The sequence below is a fragment of the Panthera tigris genome, chromosome A3 (assembly GCF_018350195.1).
Source record: "Panthera tigris isolate Pti1 chromosome A3, P.tigris_Pti1_mat1.1, whole genome shotgun sequence".
NCBI lineage: Eukaryota > Metazoa > Chordata > Mammalia > Carnivora > Felidae > Panthera > Panthera tigris.
In genome coordinates, this window is record NC_056662.1 from 31570121 (window position 1) to 31587739 (window position 17619).

General features: G+C 36.7%; 1 protein-coding gene across 3 annotated transcripts in view; it reads right to left on the bottom strand.

Annotated features, from left to right (window-relative positions):
- The window catches only part of GPCPD1 (glycerophosphocholine phosphodiesterase 1), a 65332-nt gene that overhangs the window by 30387 nt on the left and 17326 nt on the right, over positions 1-17619 (bottom strand). For all 3 annotated transcript variants that reach the window (XM_042980880.1, XM_042980878.1, XM_042980879.1), the window contains exons 5-13: positions 17115-17190; positions 15192-15233; positions 13185-13308; positions 9110-9341; positions 7071-7233; positions 6628-6760; positions 5831-5885; positions 3309-3401; positions 537-614 (exon numbers count right to left, since the gene is read on the bottom strand). In XM_042980880.1, the coding sequence (XP_042836814.1) occupies positions 537-614; positions 3309-3401; positions 5831-5885; positions 6628-6760; positions 7071-7233; positions 9110-9341; positions 13185-13308; positions 15192-15233; positions 17115-17190 (996 nt within the window). The remainder of the gene's footprint in view (positions 1-536; positions 615-3308; positions 3402-5830; positions 5886-6627; positions 6761-7070; positions 7234-9109; positions 9342-13184; positions 13309-15191; positions 15234-17114; positions 17191-17619) is intronic.

Here is a 17619-nt window from a genome sequence, read left to right on the forward strand (position 1 = left end):
GATCAAATACCCAAGTAGGGGAGAAGAATATAAATAAAAATTCTTAAGAAAGTGTTTATATTCAATCAACCATTTATTTAGGTATCTAACGAGAACAGGAAGAGTCATCATATAAAATTACACGGTATAAAAGATACACAAAGCTTAGATAGTAACAGAAATATAAAAACCAAGGACAGCATAAAAGGCCAACTGTAAAATAAAGACAGTTAGATAAAGAAGGGCTAATGCCGACCAGAGGCGACCTGAGACTACGAATGAGAAAGAAGGGCTAGCCCTTATGGTCTACCTACAAAGGATTAGAGCCAAGCCCCTTCACATATGCAGAAACAGTGGGGTCCATGGAAACTGTTAGAGAAGACAAATGGATTAACACAAACCCATTTTTCCTAACAGAACAGAAAATCAAAGCATACGCTCTATACATGCTAAATATATAGTCATCTCCATGCACAAAGAGAACACTACCATAAACAAATAAGTATAAATCGTTCTAAAACTGAAAGATCATTTACACTGTATGCTATTGTGACTACCTTTAACAACTGGAGTTGGTCAAATGTTAATTCCTTTACTGGAATTTCAAATAATTCAACTGGATCAGCATCAAATTTCTAAAAAGAAAATAAAGAGAAAAATAAGCCTCAAATTATTACTTAATGTTGACCCTAGTCAGGCCTAACATCCCAACTTAGTGAATGATGAGAATAATTGTTCAGTGGCCACAGTGAGCCCACGTAGGGGAGCTCCTCTCTTTTAGCACCACCTTCCAGCTCTTAAATTCTGGCTTTTGTTTTTGATGTAGGTGGGAGTGCCTGGAAGAAAATAACAGCTGGGGGGAGGATAGGGCCCTGAAGACACAGAGAACAAAGCCAGAAATCAGTTATTTTCCCCTACTTCCTGTCATTCTGTTCACATTTTATTTGACCTATATATCCATGTTACATGACTACACAATTAACATGTACAAGTACTATGTAAGGATTAATTTCTGTCAGTAAATTTCTAAACTTTTCTCAATCTTTTATACTTAAGTTGGTTAAAAACAGCCACAGAAATCAATGGTCATGGGAAACAAATGTCTGATTAGCGCTAAGCAGTAATATGTAATAGGAACTCTAATCTATTATGTTTTCCCCATGAGCAAATGCTTTATATTTTAATACCATATCATATGTCACATTGTTCAGGCATGAGTTAATGGACCACCAATAAATCTTCAACAAATATGCTAAATCCTTTACATGTATATTCATTCATGTACATATGGTATGAAGCCATGTATGCATAAAGCTTTTCTAGAAGGATACAAAATAAACTATTAAGAGTAAGAGAGTGTGACCAAGGAAAAAGGGGAAAAAGGAAGGCTTACTCTTCATAATCTTTTGCAGTTTTTTTTTTTTGTTTATTTATTTTGAAAGGGGGGGAGAGGGAGAGGGAGAGGGAGAGGGAGAGGGAGAGGGAGAGGGAGAGGGAGAGGGAGAGGGAGAGGGAGAGGGAGAGGGAGAGGGAGAGGGAGAGGGAGAGGGAGAGGGAGAGGGAGAGGGAGAGGGAGAGGGAGAGGGACAGGGAGAGGGAGAGGGAGAGGGAGAGGGAGAGGGAGAGGGACAGGGAGAGGGAGAGGGAGAGGGAGAGGGAGAGGGAGAGGGAGAGGGAGAGGGAGAGGGAGAGGGAGAGGGACAGGGAGAGGGACAGGGAGAGGGACAGGGAGAGGGACAGGGAGAGGGAGAGGGACAGGGAGAGGGAGAGCGAGAGGGAACACAAAGCAGGCTCTGCACTGTCAGCACAGAGCCCAAAGCAGGGCTCAAACTCACAAACCGTGAGATCACGACGTTAGCCGAAATAAAGAGTCGGACACTTAACCGACTAAACCACCCAGGAGCCCCTTCTGCTGTTTTATAATGAACATGAATTTGTTTTATGAAATAAAACTTGCTTAAAGTACTTGCTTAAAAATTAAAACTAAAAATATATACAATTTGATACTTTCATTCCCTAACTCATCATCCAGGTTCAACTGAAGAGCAAGACAAAATCTGATTAACAATAGGATCAGTAATACTCTTCAGTTAACTCTCACAGATTTTTAGAAATTACAGCTGGATTCATTAACCTCCATCTTGGTTACTAAGATCTTTAGTGCTCCATTCCTTCTTTTCTATTTTGCACTGATTTTTTTCCCCCATGGCAAAACCATCTGCTCCTTTTCTACTAAGTTATCTTTTACCTCTATCATCTAAACAGGTGCATATATATCCTCCCCTCCTTCTCCTAATACCATTTCACAGAAACAAAACCATGCTTTTCTATACATCATACTAATCCGAATCCCCATGACTGATTCGAATTCATGAGTAGGCAGAGCCAGGTGCCTTGCCATATCCACATATACCACAACAATAGTGTCTGGTAGAACATCATACATGATAGCAAATTAGCCTGAACTTTAAATCATCTCAACAGAAAATGATACTCAACAATTTTAAAGAAAATGGCAAATGATCCCTCCTAGTTTAAGTCCTTAAGAAATCACTTAATTGGTATACTAAAGTTTAAGCACTATGTAATTATCAATTACATTTACACAACAATTACAATTTTTAAGAAACTATATGGATTTTCAAATCTTCTGGACTCTATCCTCCACCATGCCATTCTCCATTCTATCTCCACTCCAGTCCAGGCATACTGTACCTCTGGCCACATTACCACTTTCCCTGTCTCTTGTTTCTGTCCTCTTAAATTCCCCTTATATCAAGTACTTACACCGGGAAGTTTAGTTCTGAACATTTCCCTTGCTGGCTCAAAAGTCTGTCACATCTCCCCAGCTCTTAGGTCTATACCCCATTACTGAGGTCCTCCACTATCTGGCTCCAAAGCATTTTTCCACTGTGGCTCTTCTCATTTTGCCAAGTCATATTAGCATATTAATTTGAGAAAAAGCTTGAGGCAGAAACAGAAGGGAGCCTAGAAAACAGACACTATAAAAGCTTCCTCTCTTGCTTCAATACAGGAACAGTGGCAGACTGACATAAAAGGCACCTGGAACGTCCTTTTGTTAGATAACAGAAAAAAGCAAATTGAGCAGTACAGAGATCCTGCTCTAGGGAATTATTATTCCTGTCTGCTCACTCTCTTGATGTTGCAAAAGCTTGACAGAGGAAAGAATTGGTAGTAATCAACTAAGAAAATGAACTGATCAACTCTACTTAATAAATAACTAAATATATACATATACATAAAACCAACTTTCTAGTGTTCAAACCTAAGTAACTCTAAGAGTTAAAAATGAAGGAATTTCAACATACCTTTTTCATTGTCAAACAACAGGTGAGATCATGATACACCACAGGCACAAAATCTTTTGAAAGATGTACATCAAATTCTACAAAGGCTGCACCCTAACAAATAAAGGAAACAGGGATTTGAAAAACACTACCTGGCCCACAATACATCCAAAACTACAAGGACGTAAAAAATTTACTGTTCACTATAAACTCACAGACTTGTACATAAAAACAAAAAACCTCCTCATGAATTAATGTTACACTTTAAGCTTTTTCTAAAAACTAATTTCTTCTCTGAAAACAATTTTAAGTATTTACTTCATTGTGATAGCACAGCAATTTTTTCCTGGCAAAAATATGGGCACTGATCTTCTTGAACACATCCCAGGGCTACTCTGTGGCAACGGCTGGCCTGTCACCTCCACTACTGCTATTAGCAGAAATGGAGTCCACCAAGAGCCAGGAGTACAGGGCCAACTGGTGCCTTCTTGCCCCTAGGTCCCAGAGCTGGACAGCTGGCCCTCGGAGATGAGGAGGGAAAGGAGTAAACTGCCGTGCCTTAGCTCTGCTCCCTGCTGAACATGAGCAGCACACCTTCCAGCCTTTCCAGGCAAAACCCCAGAAGCAGCGTCAAGAGGAAAGGACGGTGCTGCTGAAAACACAGAGAGCAGCAATGGGGTCAAGAACCGCACCGCACAAGCCCAATCTCCGGACAGAGCCGCAACAGGATGGAGGACGACAAGAATGAGTTAAGGATGCATTTTTCCAAGTCGGACCCACTCTGACATAAGAATTAATTCAAATAAAGCTGAGAACATAAACTGACCCACAAAGGTGGGAGTTCACTGAAAGAAAGCCAGTTGGGATCAAAGGAAACAAGGTCTGAGAATTCTGTTCGATATTGCAGCCCAGAGAAGTGCTGTGTGGGGACAGATGATACACTTGCACCCCTCCCCGAGCTTTAGGTCACAGAGGGTAGTCAACTTGTGAGCACAGGTGGATCCCAGACTAGAATTGAAGGAGCCCATTTCCTTAATGACTTCTGCAGCAGGAAATAAGTTTACCTTCTTCTAGTACTGTAAACAAGACAATAACACAAAGCTTTTCTACCGAAGAGAACAAACCCAAGCACCCTTAAATAATTACAAAAATTAAACGAATTATGTAGCTTTTTAGTTTAAATGTTTAACTTTACAGGATCACCATCCTTCAGGAAGATAATTTTACCAAGTGATAAAACTTGATCCCAAAATCCATGTGTGAGTGAGCTCTAAGAAATAAGCCAATAACGTACCAGAACCTCTACAGGGATATTTGTAACATTAAAACAAATAAGCCATTAATAACTTGCATATGGCATTCTGAAATGTGATCAGCATGAATTACAAAGGATCTCATCGGAACATGGAAGAAAAAAAGGCTTAATGACATCCTCTCTCAAAAAGCATGGAGACAGCTAAAGTTCCTTAACAGGGATCTTCACGTACTTACAGCTAATAAACCAATGTTTAGAACAGTTAGCTACAATGAACTAAAACTGGTTCCAAATGATGAACTAGAGCCCAACATACTCATAGATTTAATATAATCCTTTCAACACAAAGATAGAAGTGTCCACTATTAATATTTTTAAGCATTAAAATAATTGATGTTAAGATGTAATGAATTATAAAATGCAATATTTATATACAACTAAAAGGGAAAAAAATGGTGCCAAACCATGATGCAAGGTTAAGAAAGTTGTAAAACCCATACCCATTTTAGAGATGCTAAAATATGAAAAAGTATGTCTTAGAATAAGTGTGCTCATATAAGTGATAAAGTTAAACATCTCTCTAATCAAGTTTACTTGCTGAACTCTTTTTTAAAAGGCAAAGTTTAAGGCATGTGGAGGACACTGTGGGGAAAAAAATGATAATAAGAGCATGAGATGGTCCTCCGTTTTCACCTTAGCCTAACTTGGGAGCATGAGGCCTTTTGGTCAGGTACAGGGCAGCAGGGAGCCACAGGGGAATCTCAGGTTCTTGACTAAATATGTCAAGTTGCAGTTGCTGGAAAAAACTACAAGCTAAAAAATGGACACTTTATAACTGGATAAATTTCTTAATTTAACATAATTTAACATAATCAAGATGGTAGGCAGGATATAAACTGACAGACTTAAATGTTAACATAAAACCACTATCAAATCCTTCTATAAGCATTATTTCCAAAGTATCTGAATGAGCACATTACTGAGTTAATGAAAACGAATGCTTACTGGGGAATGTTTTCCTTGCCCCCATCACTCAAAACTTGTAACCTCAAACAAAGATGCTAATGATTCCATTGTTTTCATGCCAATCTTCACCAAGAATCTAAAAACAAATGCTTAGAGATACTTTATCTTCACTTAGATATACATTCAGAAGAAGCATACAGTTTCAACCTACTTAACTTTTTTAAGCTACTAATGGAAGAGACTCCCCAGGCCCACATTTCTCTACTTTCCTACCTTTGGACCAATATTCCCAAGTTGTTTAAAAGAAGAGAGGGTCACTTACATGACTAGCAGCATTTCTCAAAGAAGCAATAGTATTTTCTTGAACTTTAGCAAGCCTGAAAGAGAAGAAATATATATAGTTATCATCCACTATAGAAAAGACAAAACAAATGTGATAAGCCAACTCTATCTTCAACAATGGAAACAGTTCTTATCCTGTTTTGAGGCTACTTCTGCCACCACCAAATTAAGATTGTGACCATCACTTAGTTGGTGTATGCATTTATTCCATAAATGCGAGCTCTAATGATTACAGGTATTTACAAGCTTAATATAAACATATCCCACACCCACGCATACCTCCCCGAGTTGACCTATCAAGGAAAACAATCTTGCAGCGGCATGAAGTATGAGAGACACAGATACTTGCTCCTTGCAATGGTGCCTCAGAGGACTTAAGTATTGGCAGACCGGGGGAGTGGGGAAAGGCTGACACCCAGCAGGGCAGTAGTATGGAAATGATACTGAGAATAGGTGAGGAAACTGAGCCCCAGAAAGGGAAGCATGCCAAAAGCTGGGATCACAACAGACTGAAGTTTGGGCTGCCTCCCCACATCAAGCTTTCCTGGATTTCTCTTGTTAATGTCCCTCCCGACATCAGTTCAGCAGACATTAGATTAACCAGATAGTCTTAGGGAGAGAGTCTCCAATTAATTTGAATTGGGAACCCTAATCACCAAATTACATTAAATCCCAGGTAATAATAAAAGGCTCATTTGACCTTTAGTGGTCCAAACCAATGGAACCTTACCATGCATAAGCTACCAAATGCTAATACCACTCAAATAGTCAACCTACTGAGCAGTTGTTGTAGAATTCCCTGCACCACGATGTCCAACATCCAATGGTGTTCTTGGCTTCCAATACTTGGAAAATGAAGATTTCATATCACAACTGTATCCTGGTAATGGCTTAATAATTATATAGTCAACTTTCATAGAAAAAAAGGGGAGAAACAAAGATGATTAAAAAGGCCACGATGAACATTTAAATGGCACTACATTTCAATACCAATCAAACCAACTTTATCTCTATCAAATAGAAAATAACAAGTCAAAACTGATTCAAATAAAGCTTCCAGAAAATGTAATTGATGCCCCTTGTTACTATAGTAGTAAATATTCTAAAACAAATTATTAATTTAATCACCACCATTCGCAAAAGCTCAATTTGACCCTAGCTAAAATTTGAACTTAATCTTTGCTCATTTGTAAAGGGACCCTCTGCTTCTCCAGGCTTACCTCTCACTTTGCCTATTGTTTTTCTGGAATTTCTGCTCATGATGGGAAGAGTGAGAATTCCAGCACTCTTCCCACTCTCAGCAATGGTGGATGATAAGAGACATGCTGTCCCCACGTGTCCAGGAAGAGCATCACCCTGAACTACGTGTTCACTGAGATCTTCCTGGGGAAAAAAAAAAAAAGAGGTATGAAGTAATTCAATTTCTTACACTTCAATATTTTCTATTAATTCAGAACCTATGGAGGAAGATCCATAAAATATGAATCAAACTTATATTCAAGTAATTCAGATAGCTTCTTTGTAATATAAAAGATACATTTTCTTTTAATATATAATATTTTAAGATTTTATATGGTACTTGATTAGTTGTAACTGTTGATTTGCACTTCTGATCCTCTAACATGTATTAGATGAATTTAAAACACTGATGAAGTTTCTAAGTACTTTTACATTCAAAGACTAATAAGTATCTGTAGTGGGCTGTTAATGTGTATTATATTCTCTAAAAATGAATCCACACAGGTGACATAAAGGGATAGTTAACTCTCTAGGAAACTGAATACTCACTTTGAGATTACACTGGATATTTTATCAGCCTAATCTATGAAAGAAATAGTATTTCCAAAACTGCTCATCAAATGAAAAGGAAGTTAGGATGTTCAAGAGAGTATTAAAAGGTAGGTCCTGAAGAAATAAGGAAACAGTCAACCAAAACCTCACATTTTATAATAAAGTCCCACAGATCTTATTACTTAGGGAACACTGAATCAGAGATTTTTTTTTAAAATAGAATTCTTTATTGTAGTTTTTTGAAAGGAACACTTTAAATCCCATACAATGCAAGGTAGCCAAAATGCCAGTTGCAACAGCTATGCATAAAGACTATTAAAACTTGAAGACTATAATGATTTTAATTATGGGTAACGCTACCTGTGAGCTTAAATCCATTCTGTATTCTGCTATTTTCACAAAACTGTGGTTAGGTGCTCTAATCTAATGGAAATGGGAGTGCAATGACAAAGAGCAAGAGTGTCAGGAAAGTAGTACACATAACTACTAGCCAGGCACAATAAAGCAAGGACCTCAGTGGAGGACCCCGCATGACTTGTGGAGAGGAGAGCACCTGTACAGCCAGCAAGCCAGAGAGCTCTAATGCTGAGAGTCACAAGCAGCTCTAGAAAGCTGGTAGCAGATTCTAAACAACCTGGCACAATTTTCACAGTAACTATTTTTTACTACGTATTTATAATATCAAGTAAAGTTGCAAAAATGAGTTCACTGTTATGATGCATTCTTACAATAAAATGCCTCAATAAACCACAGACTTCAGTCATAAAGAGGACACAATCATGCTGGTTACACTGGGTTGCCCACCAATAGTTATACAGTCTGCTTGTCCCTCTATTTACCCTTAGCGGCTCCTTTGGATATTATTCATTTACATTTAGAACAGGCACAAGGGCACCTGGTTGGCTCCGTTGGAAGAGCATGTGACTCTTGATCTCAGGGTTGTGAGTTCAAGCACCATGTTGGGTGCAGAGATTACTTAAAAATAAAAAATTCTTTGGGGTGCCTGGGTAGCTCAGTGGGTTGAGTGACTCTTGATTTCAGCTCAGGTCATGACCTCATAGTCTGTGAGATCGAGCCCTGCATCAGGCTCTGTGCTGACAGTGCAGAGCCTGCTTGGGACTCTCTCACTCCCTCTCTGCCCCTCTCCCTTGCTCTCTCTCTCAAAATAAATAAAACAAAACAAAACAAAAAAAGAATAAAAAATAAAACGTTAAAAATCTTAAAAAAAAAAAAAAAACAGGCACTTATATTGATGTAAAACATTAATCAATTCAGCTGAAATTCTCTTTATAGTACTTGAGTCTATCAACTCCAAGTTTTTTAAGCCTGCTAAAATGTATAGAGAATAAACATCTAAAAAGATGTATGATCATGGGTTTACACAAATCAGACTACAAAAATTAAAACATATAAAAATAAGCCCATGCTTGCATTCTTTCTCAATCCCCTCAGTGAAATAATCACTTACCTCAAAAAAATCAAATATTAGTTCCAGGTTATCTGGTTCCATTGTCTGTATGCTGTACTCTGTCCAACGATCGGGCTGTAAGCCATACCCACACTCTGGCTGCGAATGCCTGCACTTGAATTCATTGTCGCTTATTAAGGATATCTCCAGGCTGTTGGACATTTTGTGAAGAACAGTAGGAGACACCCTATCATCGTCATCTTCTTCCAAGCCCTCTAGTGTCAACTTTACCCTACATGAAAGGAAAAAATAATGAAATGCAAAAAACAAAAATGGAAGAGGAAAATTCATACAAATGTTACCTAAATGCTAAATTCAAAAGTGTTCCCTGGGGGCACCTGGGTGGCTCAACTGATTTAAGCCCCTGACTTCAGCTCAGGTCATGATCTCACAGTCTGTGAGTTCCAGCCCTGCGTTGGGCTCTGCACTGACAGCTCAGAGCCTGGAGCTTGCTTCAGATTCTGTGTCCCCCTCTCTCTCTGCCCCTCCCCCACTCACACTCTGTTTCTCAAAAATGAATGTTAAAAAAATTTTTTTAATTAAAAAACAAGTTTTCCTTGAATATGCTAATTCTTTAAATAACACAAATACCATATTATATAAGACTGCATCATACTACAGGTTATGGCATTAGTTGTTTCATAAAATACTTATGTTTTTATTTACATATATTTCTGCAAAGTATTAAAAAAAACAAGATACATGCTTATTATGCCTGAAGTTGTTTTCATTGTTTTTTAAAAAACTGAATCTACAGAGGCATTTACTATTATCTCATTTATAACTGGCCATGCCAAATTCTTCTGAAATGTCTTACTAAAGAACATACGTGTAAAACAAGCATAAAATTGAACCATATTGTTAGTGTACATTAAAAGACTAGAGTTGGAGGCTGTAAATTAAAACTTTTCCCTTTTCTTCTACCTTATCCACAGTGAGTCCAGGTACTCTGGGAAAAGCACATTATTAAGGAAAAATATTGTATTAAATCTATTTGTGTGTATGCATACTTTTTACATGTGTTATGTATTTATATTTATGTGCTTTCTAAATGAAACAAATGAAAAACAGACCAAGAGTCTAAAACTTTTTATAGGCTTCAAGCAATGAAAACAAAGACCAAACTGTCTAAGCCACAGAGCCACAAAAACCAGTCTCCTCCCAATGAGAAACAATTACTTGCATAGCATACTTGTAATGCCAAAGAGTCAACTCAATTCTAGAATATTTCTTGCACCAATTGAAATGTACATAGATTAGGAGCGCCTGGGTGTCTCAGTTGGTTAAGTGTCCAACTTCAGCTCAGGTCATGATCTCACAAGTTCAAGCCCCACATCGGGCTCTATGCAGACAGCTTGGAGCCTGGAGCCTGCTTCAGATACTGTGTCTCTCTCTCTCTCTGCACCCCTCCCCCACTCGTTCTCATTCTCTCTCTCAAAAATAAACATTACAAAAGAAAAAAGAAAAAAGTGTACATAGATTAAACAATTATAAACTATTAACATAGAAGTGATGTTACCTGCTGTATAGAGTAACAGTTAAGGTATGAAAACTTTTCACTCTAGATTTAAATGAGATCTGATAACACAAATAATGGAACTGTTTTAGTGGGGCCTGCTCTCTCTACATAACCTACTGCCTCCAACCACTGCTGAGGCCCAAGGTCTCTCAGAGGGTATATCTACACAACTCAATTAGCAATACTGTTCTATAATCACACAGTAAAATCAAGAGTAGTATTTTAATAATAGAAACAAAAATCATCTTTTCTCAGAAGTCTAACTCTTAAGAGTTCTGGACAATTGACTCTATTAGTTAGCCTGAAGGAACAAACATTTTCTACCAGGATATATGAAAAGAGATCACAACTGCATAGTAATAAGTGGGCAAGAAAGGCATAAAGATTTTTTTAAAAATGACTATTAGGGCACCTGGGTGGCTCAGTCAGTTGGGTGACCGACTTCACTCAGGTCATGATCTCACAGACTGTCAGTTCGAGCCTCACGTCAGCCTCTGTGCTAACCGCTCAGAGCCTGGAGCCTGCTTCAGATTCTGTGTCTCCCTCTCTCTGCCCCTCTCCTGCTCACTTTCTGTCTCTCCCATTTCATAAATAAACATTAAAAAATAAAATAAAATAAAAATAAAAAATGACAGTTTTGTTAACAGCAATGTGTTTTAGCAAAAAAAAAAAAAAAAAAAAAGTTTTAATAAAATAAAAAATTTCAAGTTTAAAGGGATCCATGAAAGAATTTTAGTCATTTATGTTAAAGGTTTTCTTCAAGTAGCTATATGAAGGTTATAATCTATCATAAAGAGACACTGCTTTCCCCTTATTGATGAAGTCAAATAAAAGAGAAACTTGTATTTAAAACTTAGTGATAATGAGACAGAACAACACGTCTAGTGTTTAACTTAAAATGTACAAGCTTTTGGGGTGTCTGGGTGGCTCAGTCAGTTGAGTGTCCAACTTTGGCTCAGGTCATGATCTCATGGTTCGTGAGTTCGAGCCCTGCGTCGGGCTCTGTGCTGACAGCTCAGAGCCTGGAGCCTGCTTCAGATTCTGTGTCTCCCTCTCTCTCTGCCCCTCCCCCACTCCCGCGCACTCGCGCACTCTCTCTCTCTCTCTCTCTCTCTCTCTCAAAAACAAATAAACATTAAAAAAAAAAAGTGTTAAAATGTTTAACCTTTGCTAGATTTTTAAAGTCCTGATATTCTTGCAGGTAAATTTATTTCCTATGCCATGAGGGTTTAGTCTATCACTAATATGAATTGGGGGGTGGGGGAAAGGTGGTCAGAACAAACACAAATTTCTAGTTATGCAGAATTTTTTTAAGTTTCTTTTTTTTAGTAATCTCTACACCCAGCATGGGGCTCTAACTCAGGACCCTGAGATCAAGAGTCACGTACTTTTCCAACTGAGTCAGCCAGGTGTCCCATACACAATTATTTCAATAGGAATCAGTTACTTAATTAGTAGAGCCCACCAAAGTATGGTTATACAAAAAGATCCCAATATAAGCCTGAGTAACACAATAATATATACAAATACTCAAAGTAACTTCTACATAAACAAGAATGGTATAGGACTCCGTATGCATTTGCAATCCAAGCAGAACCCCAACCATTAATTATCTAATTTCTTAAAAAAAAAAAAAAAAAAAAAAAATTTTTTTTTTTTAATGTTTTTGAAAGAGCAAGCGAGCTCAAGCAGGCGAGGGGCAGAGAGAGGGGGAAACACAGACTCTGAAACAGACTCCAGGCTCCAAGCTGTCAGCACAGAGCCCAACGCAGGGTTCAAATGGCAAATTTAAATACTGCAACACTAAGAAATTTTAAATAGTAGAAACTACAAAGATACATACACTTGGAAATCACTTATCTATATAAAACCAAAATTTTCTGGTTTCAAATTTAGCAGTTAAGACTAAGAGAAGTAGGGCACCTGAGTGGCTCAGTTGATTAAGTGTCCAACTTTGGCTCAGGTCATGATCTCATGGTTTGTGGGTTCAAGCCCCATGTTGGGCTCTGTGCTGACAGCTTGGAGCTTGGAGCCTGGAGCCTGCTTTGGATTCTGTGTCTCCCTCTCTCTCTCTGCCTCTTCCCCGCTCATGCTTGGTCTCTCTCTCTCTCAAAAAATAAATAAACATTAAAAAAAAAAAAAAAAAGACTAGTATGTTTAACTGTAACAATCTGAGTCAGGGAGGCAGTTCACTCTTACAAGACCCTTCAATTAGAAAATGTAACATTATCTATAGGTGTGTTATGTTCTTAGTTTATACACTTAAAGGCTAAAAGTCAAATGGGTCAGGGGCACCTGGGTGGCTCAATCAGTTAAGTGTCCAACTTTGTCTCAGGTCATGATCTCTGGTTCATGAGTTTGAGCCCCATGTCGGGGTCTGTGCTGACAGCTCAGAGCCTGGAGTCTGCTTTGGATTCTGTGTGTGTCTCTCTACCCGTCCCCCTCTCACATGCGTGCACTCTCTCTCTCAAAAATAAACATTAAAAAAAAAAAAAAAAGAAATCTACAGCATTAGTAAAAACAAATGGTCTAAGTAACATACACACATTGCAATACCTAAATCTAGATTTCTTTAATTTTTTCTTTGTTATTGAGACAGGAGGTTTTTCAGAATAATGCAAACGTAATCTTATTTCAGTCTGACATGTCAGCCATCCAGAATCCAGAGTTTCAACACCATCTGGCAGAGTAAATATGAAAACAGTAATTATTATACATATGTTTTGAAGCAATCTGTTAAGTACAACACACGTTGATAATTCTAGTTCATGTTCACATTTTAATACACTCAAGTTATATATCACTGGAAGTTCTCTCCAAAGCAAACACAGAGATAGTCTTAAATTTATCACTGAAAAACACTTTTATATTAAGGGGAAAAAAGTTAAATGAATATTAACAACTAACCATATGTAACAACTTACGTAAATTAAATTTAAACTTAAGTAAATTCTCACTGAATCCATTATCGAAGTTATACAAATCTATTTCTGGAAGAATATATGTTCCAAATATCTCTAATCTAGCAGCTGTTTCACTGGGGATCACACTTGCAAAGCTTCACATGAGCTATGCAGGTGAAACTAGTCACATCACTACAGCTGAAGCTCCAAACATGAGAAGGTAAGGACAAAACTGTGAGTGAATTGTGTATTCTCACATTTATATTTTCTGCCATAAATAAATTGCATGATCATGGTAACACTGTGTTAGCATTATTTAACTTGAAATTTCTTGCTAACATATGTAATGAAAGTTTCATAAATACCAGAGAGTTACCAACTGTTCTGAACGTGAGTTGTTTTGTTTTGTTTTGTTTTTTATCAACAGGACTTGAAAAAAAAAAAAAAGACGAAACCTTTTCCTTTAGGTATAACTTTAAAAGGTTTAATAATTTTCAAATCTTAAAAATAAAGAGAAACCATTATCCTTTTTAATTTTAAACTCTTCTCAGAAATGGACAAAGTTGGAGAAATGGCTTTTCATCCTGAAAGCTAACTTAAGCTGAGTTTTAAGAGAATAACAACTACAAAGGAGGAAAGAAATGCCATACATTTATAACTACACATAGTAACTAACATACAATGGAGGGATGTAATGTCATGCACTATAGTTAAGGACATGAGAAAACTACTCCATAAACCAAGCTCTCTAAAACATGTGACATAAAAATATAATCTTTTGTAAATAAAGAAGACAAGACTCTAAAACACTACATGCTAAAGCTATTCAAGTATTTTAGGCTACCTTACAATGTAATATAAATACAGTAATCCCAAATAAAATTAAGGAAAAGAAGTTAAATTCCTATCCAAATACTGTCAAAGCATGTATATTTTTGAAATGCATAAACACAAGTATCTAGGATCAGCAATTTATCTCTGGTTCACAGTCACTGCAAGCACACATTCTGCTCACCACCCCCCCCCCCCCGCTTCTATCTTTGACTTCTACAGTATAGGTTCTAAAATAAAAATGCAGTTTAGCATGATAATGCTATTATACTGTGAGAATTCCAGTCATTGAAGACAACTTAAACCCTCAGGATGAAGTATTTACTGAAGCAAAAAAATATATGAATGGGTAACATTTTCAACATATTCAGAAGAAAAAGCGTTGTCTACTATACTGTAAGTTAATTGTTAAAAATCTCAGGAGAATTACTGGAACATTTTGTTTAATCTGGATCTTACTGTAAATGCATATACACATACACAAAATGCACAAACTTAGCTGAAGAGTTTAGAACATTTAGAAACATTAATATCAAACATAAATGTCAAAAAGTGATGATATATTAACAGTTAGGTATAATACTTTCAAGTTAAGTACATTAACTCATATACCCAAAGTCACCAGTCAAATACAAACCGAAAGGATAAAATTTTAAAGTTTAAGAATTATATTGGAAACTATTACTTAAGAGAATGTACTTGTTTCTTGGATCTAGTCTCTGTTTTCAATATCATGCTCTGTCATAGTTCCCTGTGCTGTTTCCAATGAAATGTAAAGTAACATCTCAATTATCAGTAGTAAAGATCTTCAAAACTCAGTCTCACTTACTGTGGATTCCAAATTGTCCGTCGTCAATAATAATTTCACTTTCTAGAATTGAAGGAAAATAAAAAAACTTAGTTAAAATTCATGATGTATACAGAGTGAACAACTGAGAAATCACCCACCTTAAGGATTTTTAAAAATATTAAATCTAAAATTTACAAGCAGCCCAAAGTGAATAAGCATATTTATTGTAGCCCTCAATAAAGAATTCCCTTTTAAGGAGACTCTCAAACGGTAAAAATGCTTACAAACTTGGTGATGATTCGTGGTGTTACAAGAAGAGAAAGAAAACTCCTCAGAGAGGTGCTCTGGAGGCTCTGGGGCAAACCTCTGCACCCACCAATTTATGAGACAGGCTGCTGGACAACAGTATCTCCCGGCTGATTGTTTAAACCAAAGGTCTTGGCACAATTAAAATGCTTATTCTTATGTAGTGCATATTCTGAACTTATCTAAAAGGTAATTCTCCTCAAACCCCAACTATTCTCTATAGCCGGCTACAAGCTTTACAAACAGCACAAACTTACCTGCATATACAGAGCTGTGAGGAACTACCAAAAGAATAAGTGCTAGCACATTCCCTTCTAACAGAAATTTCAGCTAAGTAAGAAAAGCTGGTAAGCCCCACCCTCTTGAGCAAAAGGCTATCTCCCCTTCTACTTCCTTTCCCAGTTTTACGATAAACTAAGTCTGATATATTCCTTAAAATAAGTGTGATAGTTTCCAATAAAGATTCTTGGTAGATTTCACGCAGCTCTTAAGTTTAGAAGTTATGTTTTCTAAAAGTATAACATTAATTTTTAGAAGACCAGAAACAAACATCTCACTTCTCACAATAAGTAAATATATATTTAACGGCAAGATGCTTCCAAACGCAAATTATTTTTTAATCTTTAATGCCTAATTATTTTCCAACCTCAGTATGGGACTATTATAATTCTAAAGTACACTATCATGGAAATTCTAAATATACTATCAAAAATGTATTACAACAAAAAAAGAAAATCCAATAAAGAGGATGGAATGAAATATCTGTTTAAACAAAGATGTGCCCTTGCCACAGGGTAAAGCAGGATCTCTCACTACTTTCTAATCTAAGATAGCTACTAGCAAGCCATTTATTATCTTTCAGTGTTAATTCTCTCTAGAAACTAAAAGAAACAGTTTTCAGCACTGAGTCAATTTACAGATGAATCCAAGTGGGGAATTTACGTATGTGAAATGAACTTCAAATTTTATAATCTCAGTATGGAAAAGAAAATTCAAAAATACTTGTATGAAGAGAAATGCCATTTTTAGGCACAAGAAAACTGAATGATGTTTAAAAAACAAAACAAAACTGATTATCCATTTAAACATAGCCAGCAGGTATTTAAGTAAATTAGGAGGAAAATACGTCTGCTACCACCAAGAAATCTGAATGCGATTTCAGAATCATACAAGCTTATTCAAGTACTTACTAGTTAAAAACAAAACAAAACAAAACACAATAAATAGGATAACTTATTCTACTGCTCTTACTATTCAAAGTTAAAAATTTAAGAATCTTTGTTTTGGATTAATTCTTTCCTCAAATGTTCTCTGAAGCTCTCTGAGCAAGTAATCAAAGCCATGGATGCTCAGTCAAGAAGAATGGTATTTTACAAACTCTAACTACTCCAAATGAAAATAAATATTCCACAATAAATCAATCTAACCACCCCCCAAATAACTTGGCAAGCATTTCTAACAAAGTTTATAAAGAAAGGCAATTAAGAACTGTTTAGTTTTAAAAGATCCATGATATGCTAAGTGAAATTTGCAGTACTGACAATGCATTGACCTTAAACTTTAGAATAAAAATTTATTAAATCCCACTAAGCCATTGTGCAGCATATTAGTAACTTTAATGCATATGCCTCAAACAGATGCAGTTAATGCCCATACCTAAAGGGGTTATTGATCGTGGTTGTAGATGAGTCTCCCACTTGTGAACTATGACTTGGCATGGACCACCGATAGTCTGCAATTTAAAAGTTAAACGTCTGCAATAATTTCTTAGATCTTATTTTCTACCCATGACTCCATTAGATGTTTGTGGCCTAGGTCTTATACTAAATATGAAACCAAGAGATTCATCTTGTTATTTATCAATGTTATATGCCAGAAATCAGGAATGTACCAGGTCACAAAACATGATGAGTGCTGGAAGAAAATGAGGGTGAGGCAGTAAACAGAGAAAAATGAGATGAAACTGGCACATAAAACCATCTTAACCTTATTCTTAAATCTGCCTACAATATTCAAAATATTTTAAAAGAAATTTTCATCTTTAGCTGATGTTCTATCTTAAGTTAAACTAACACCAAATATAATTTAGGCTTGGTTATGTCAGCAGTCAAGGAATAAAGTAGCTCATCGTAAGTAACTCTCCAAGTGTTTGGAAAAAGCC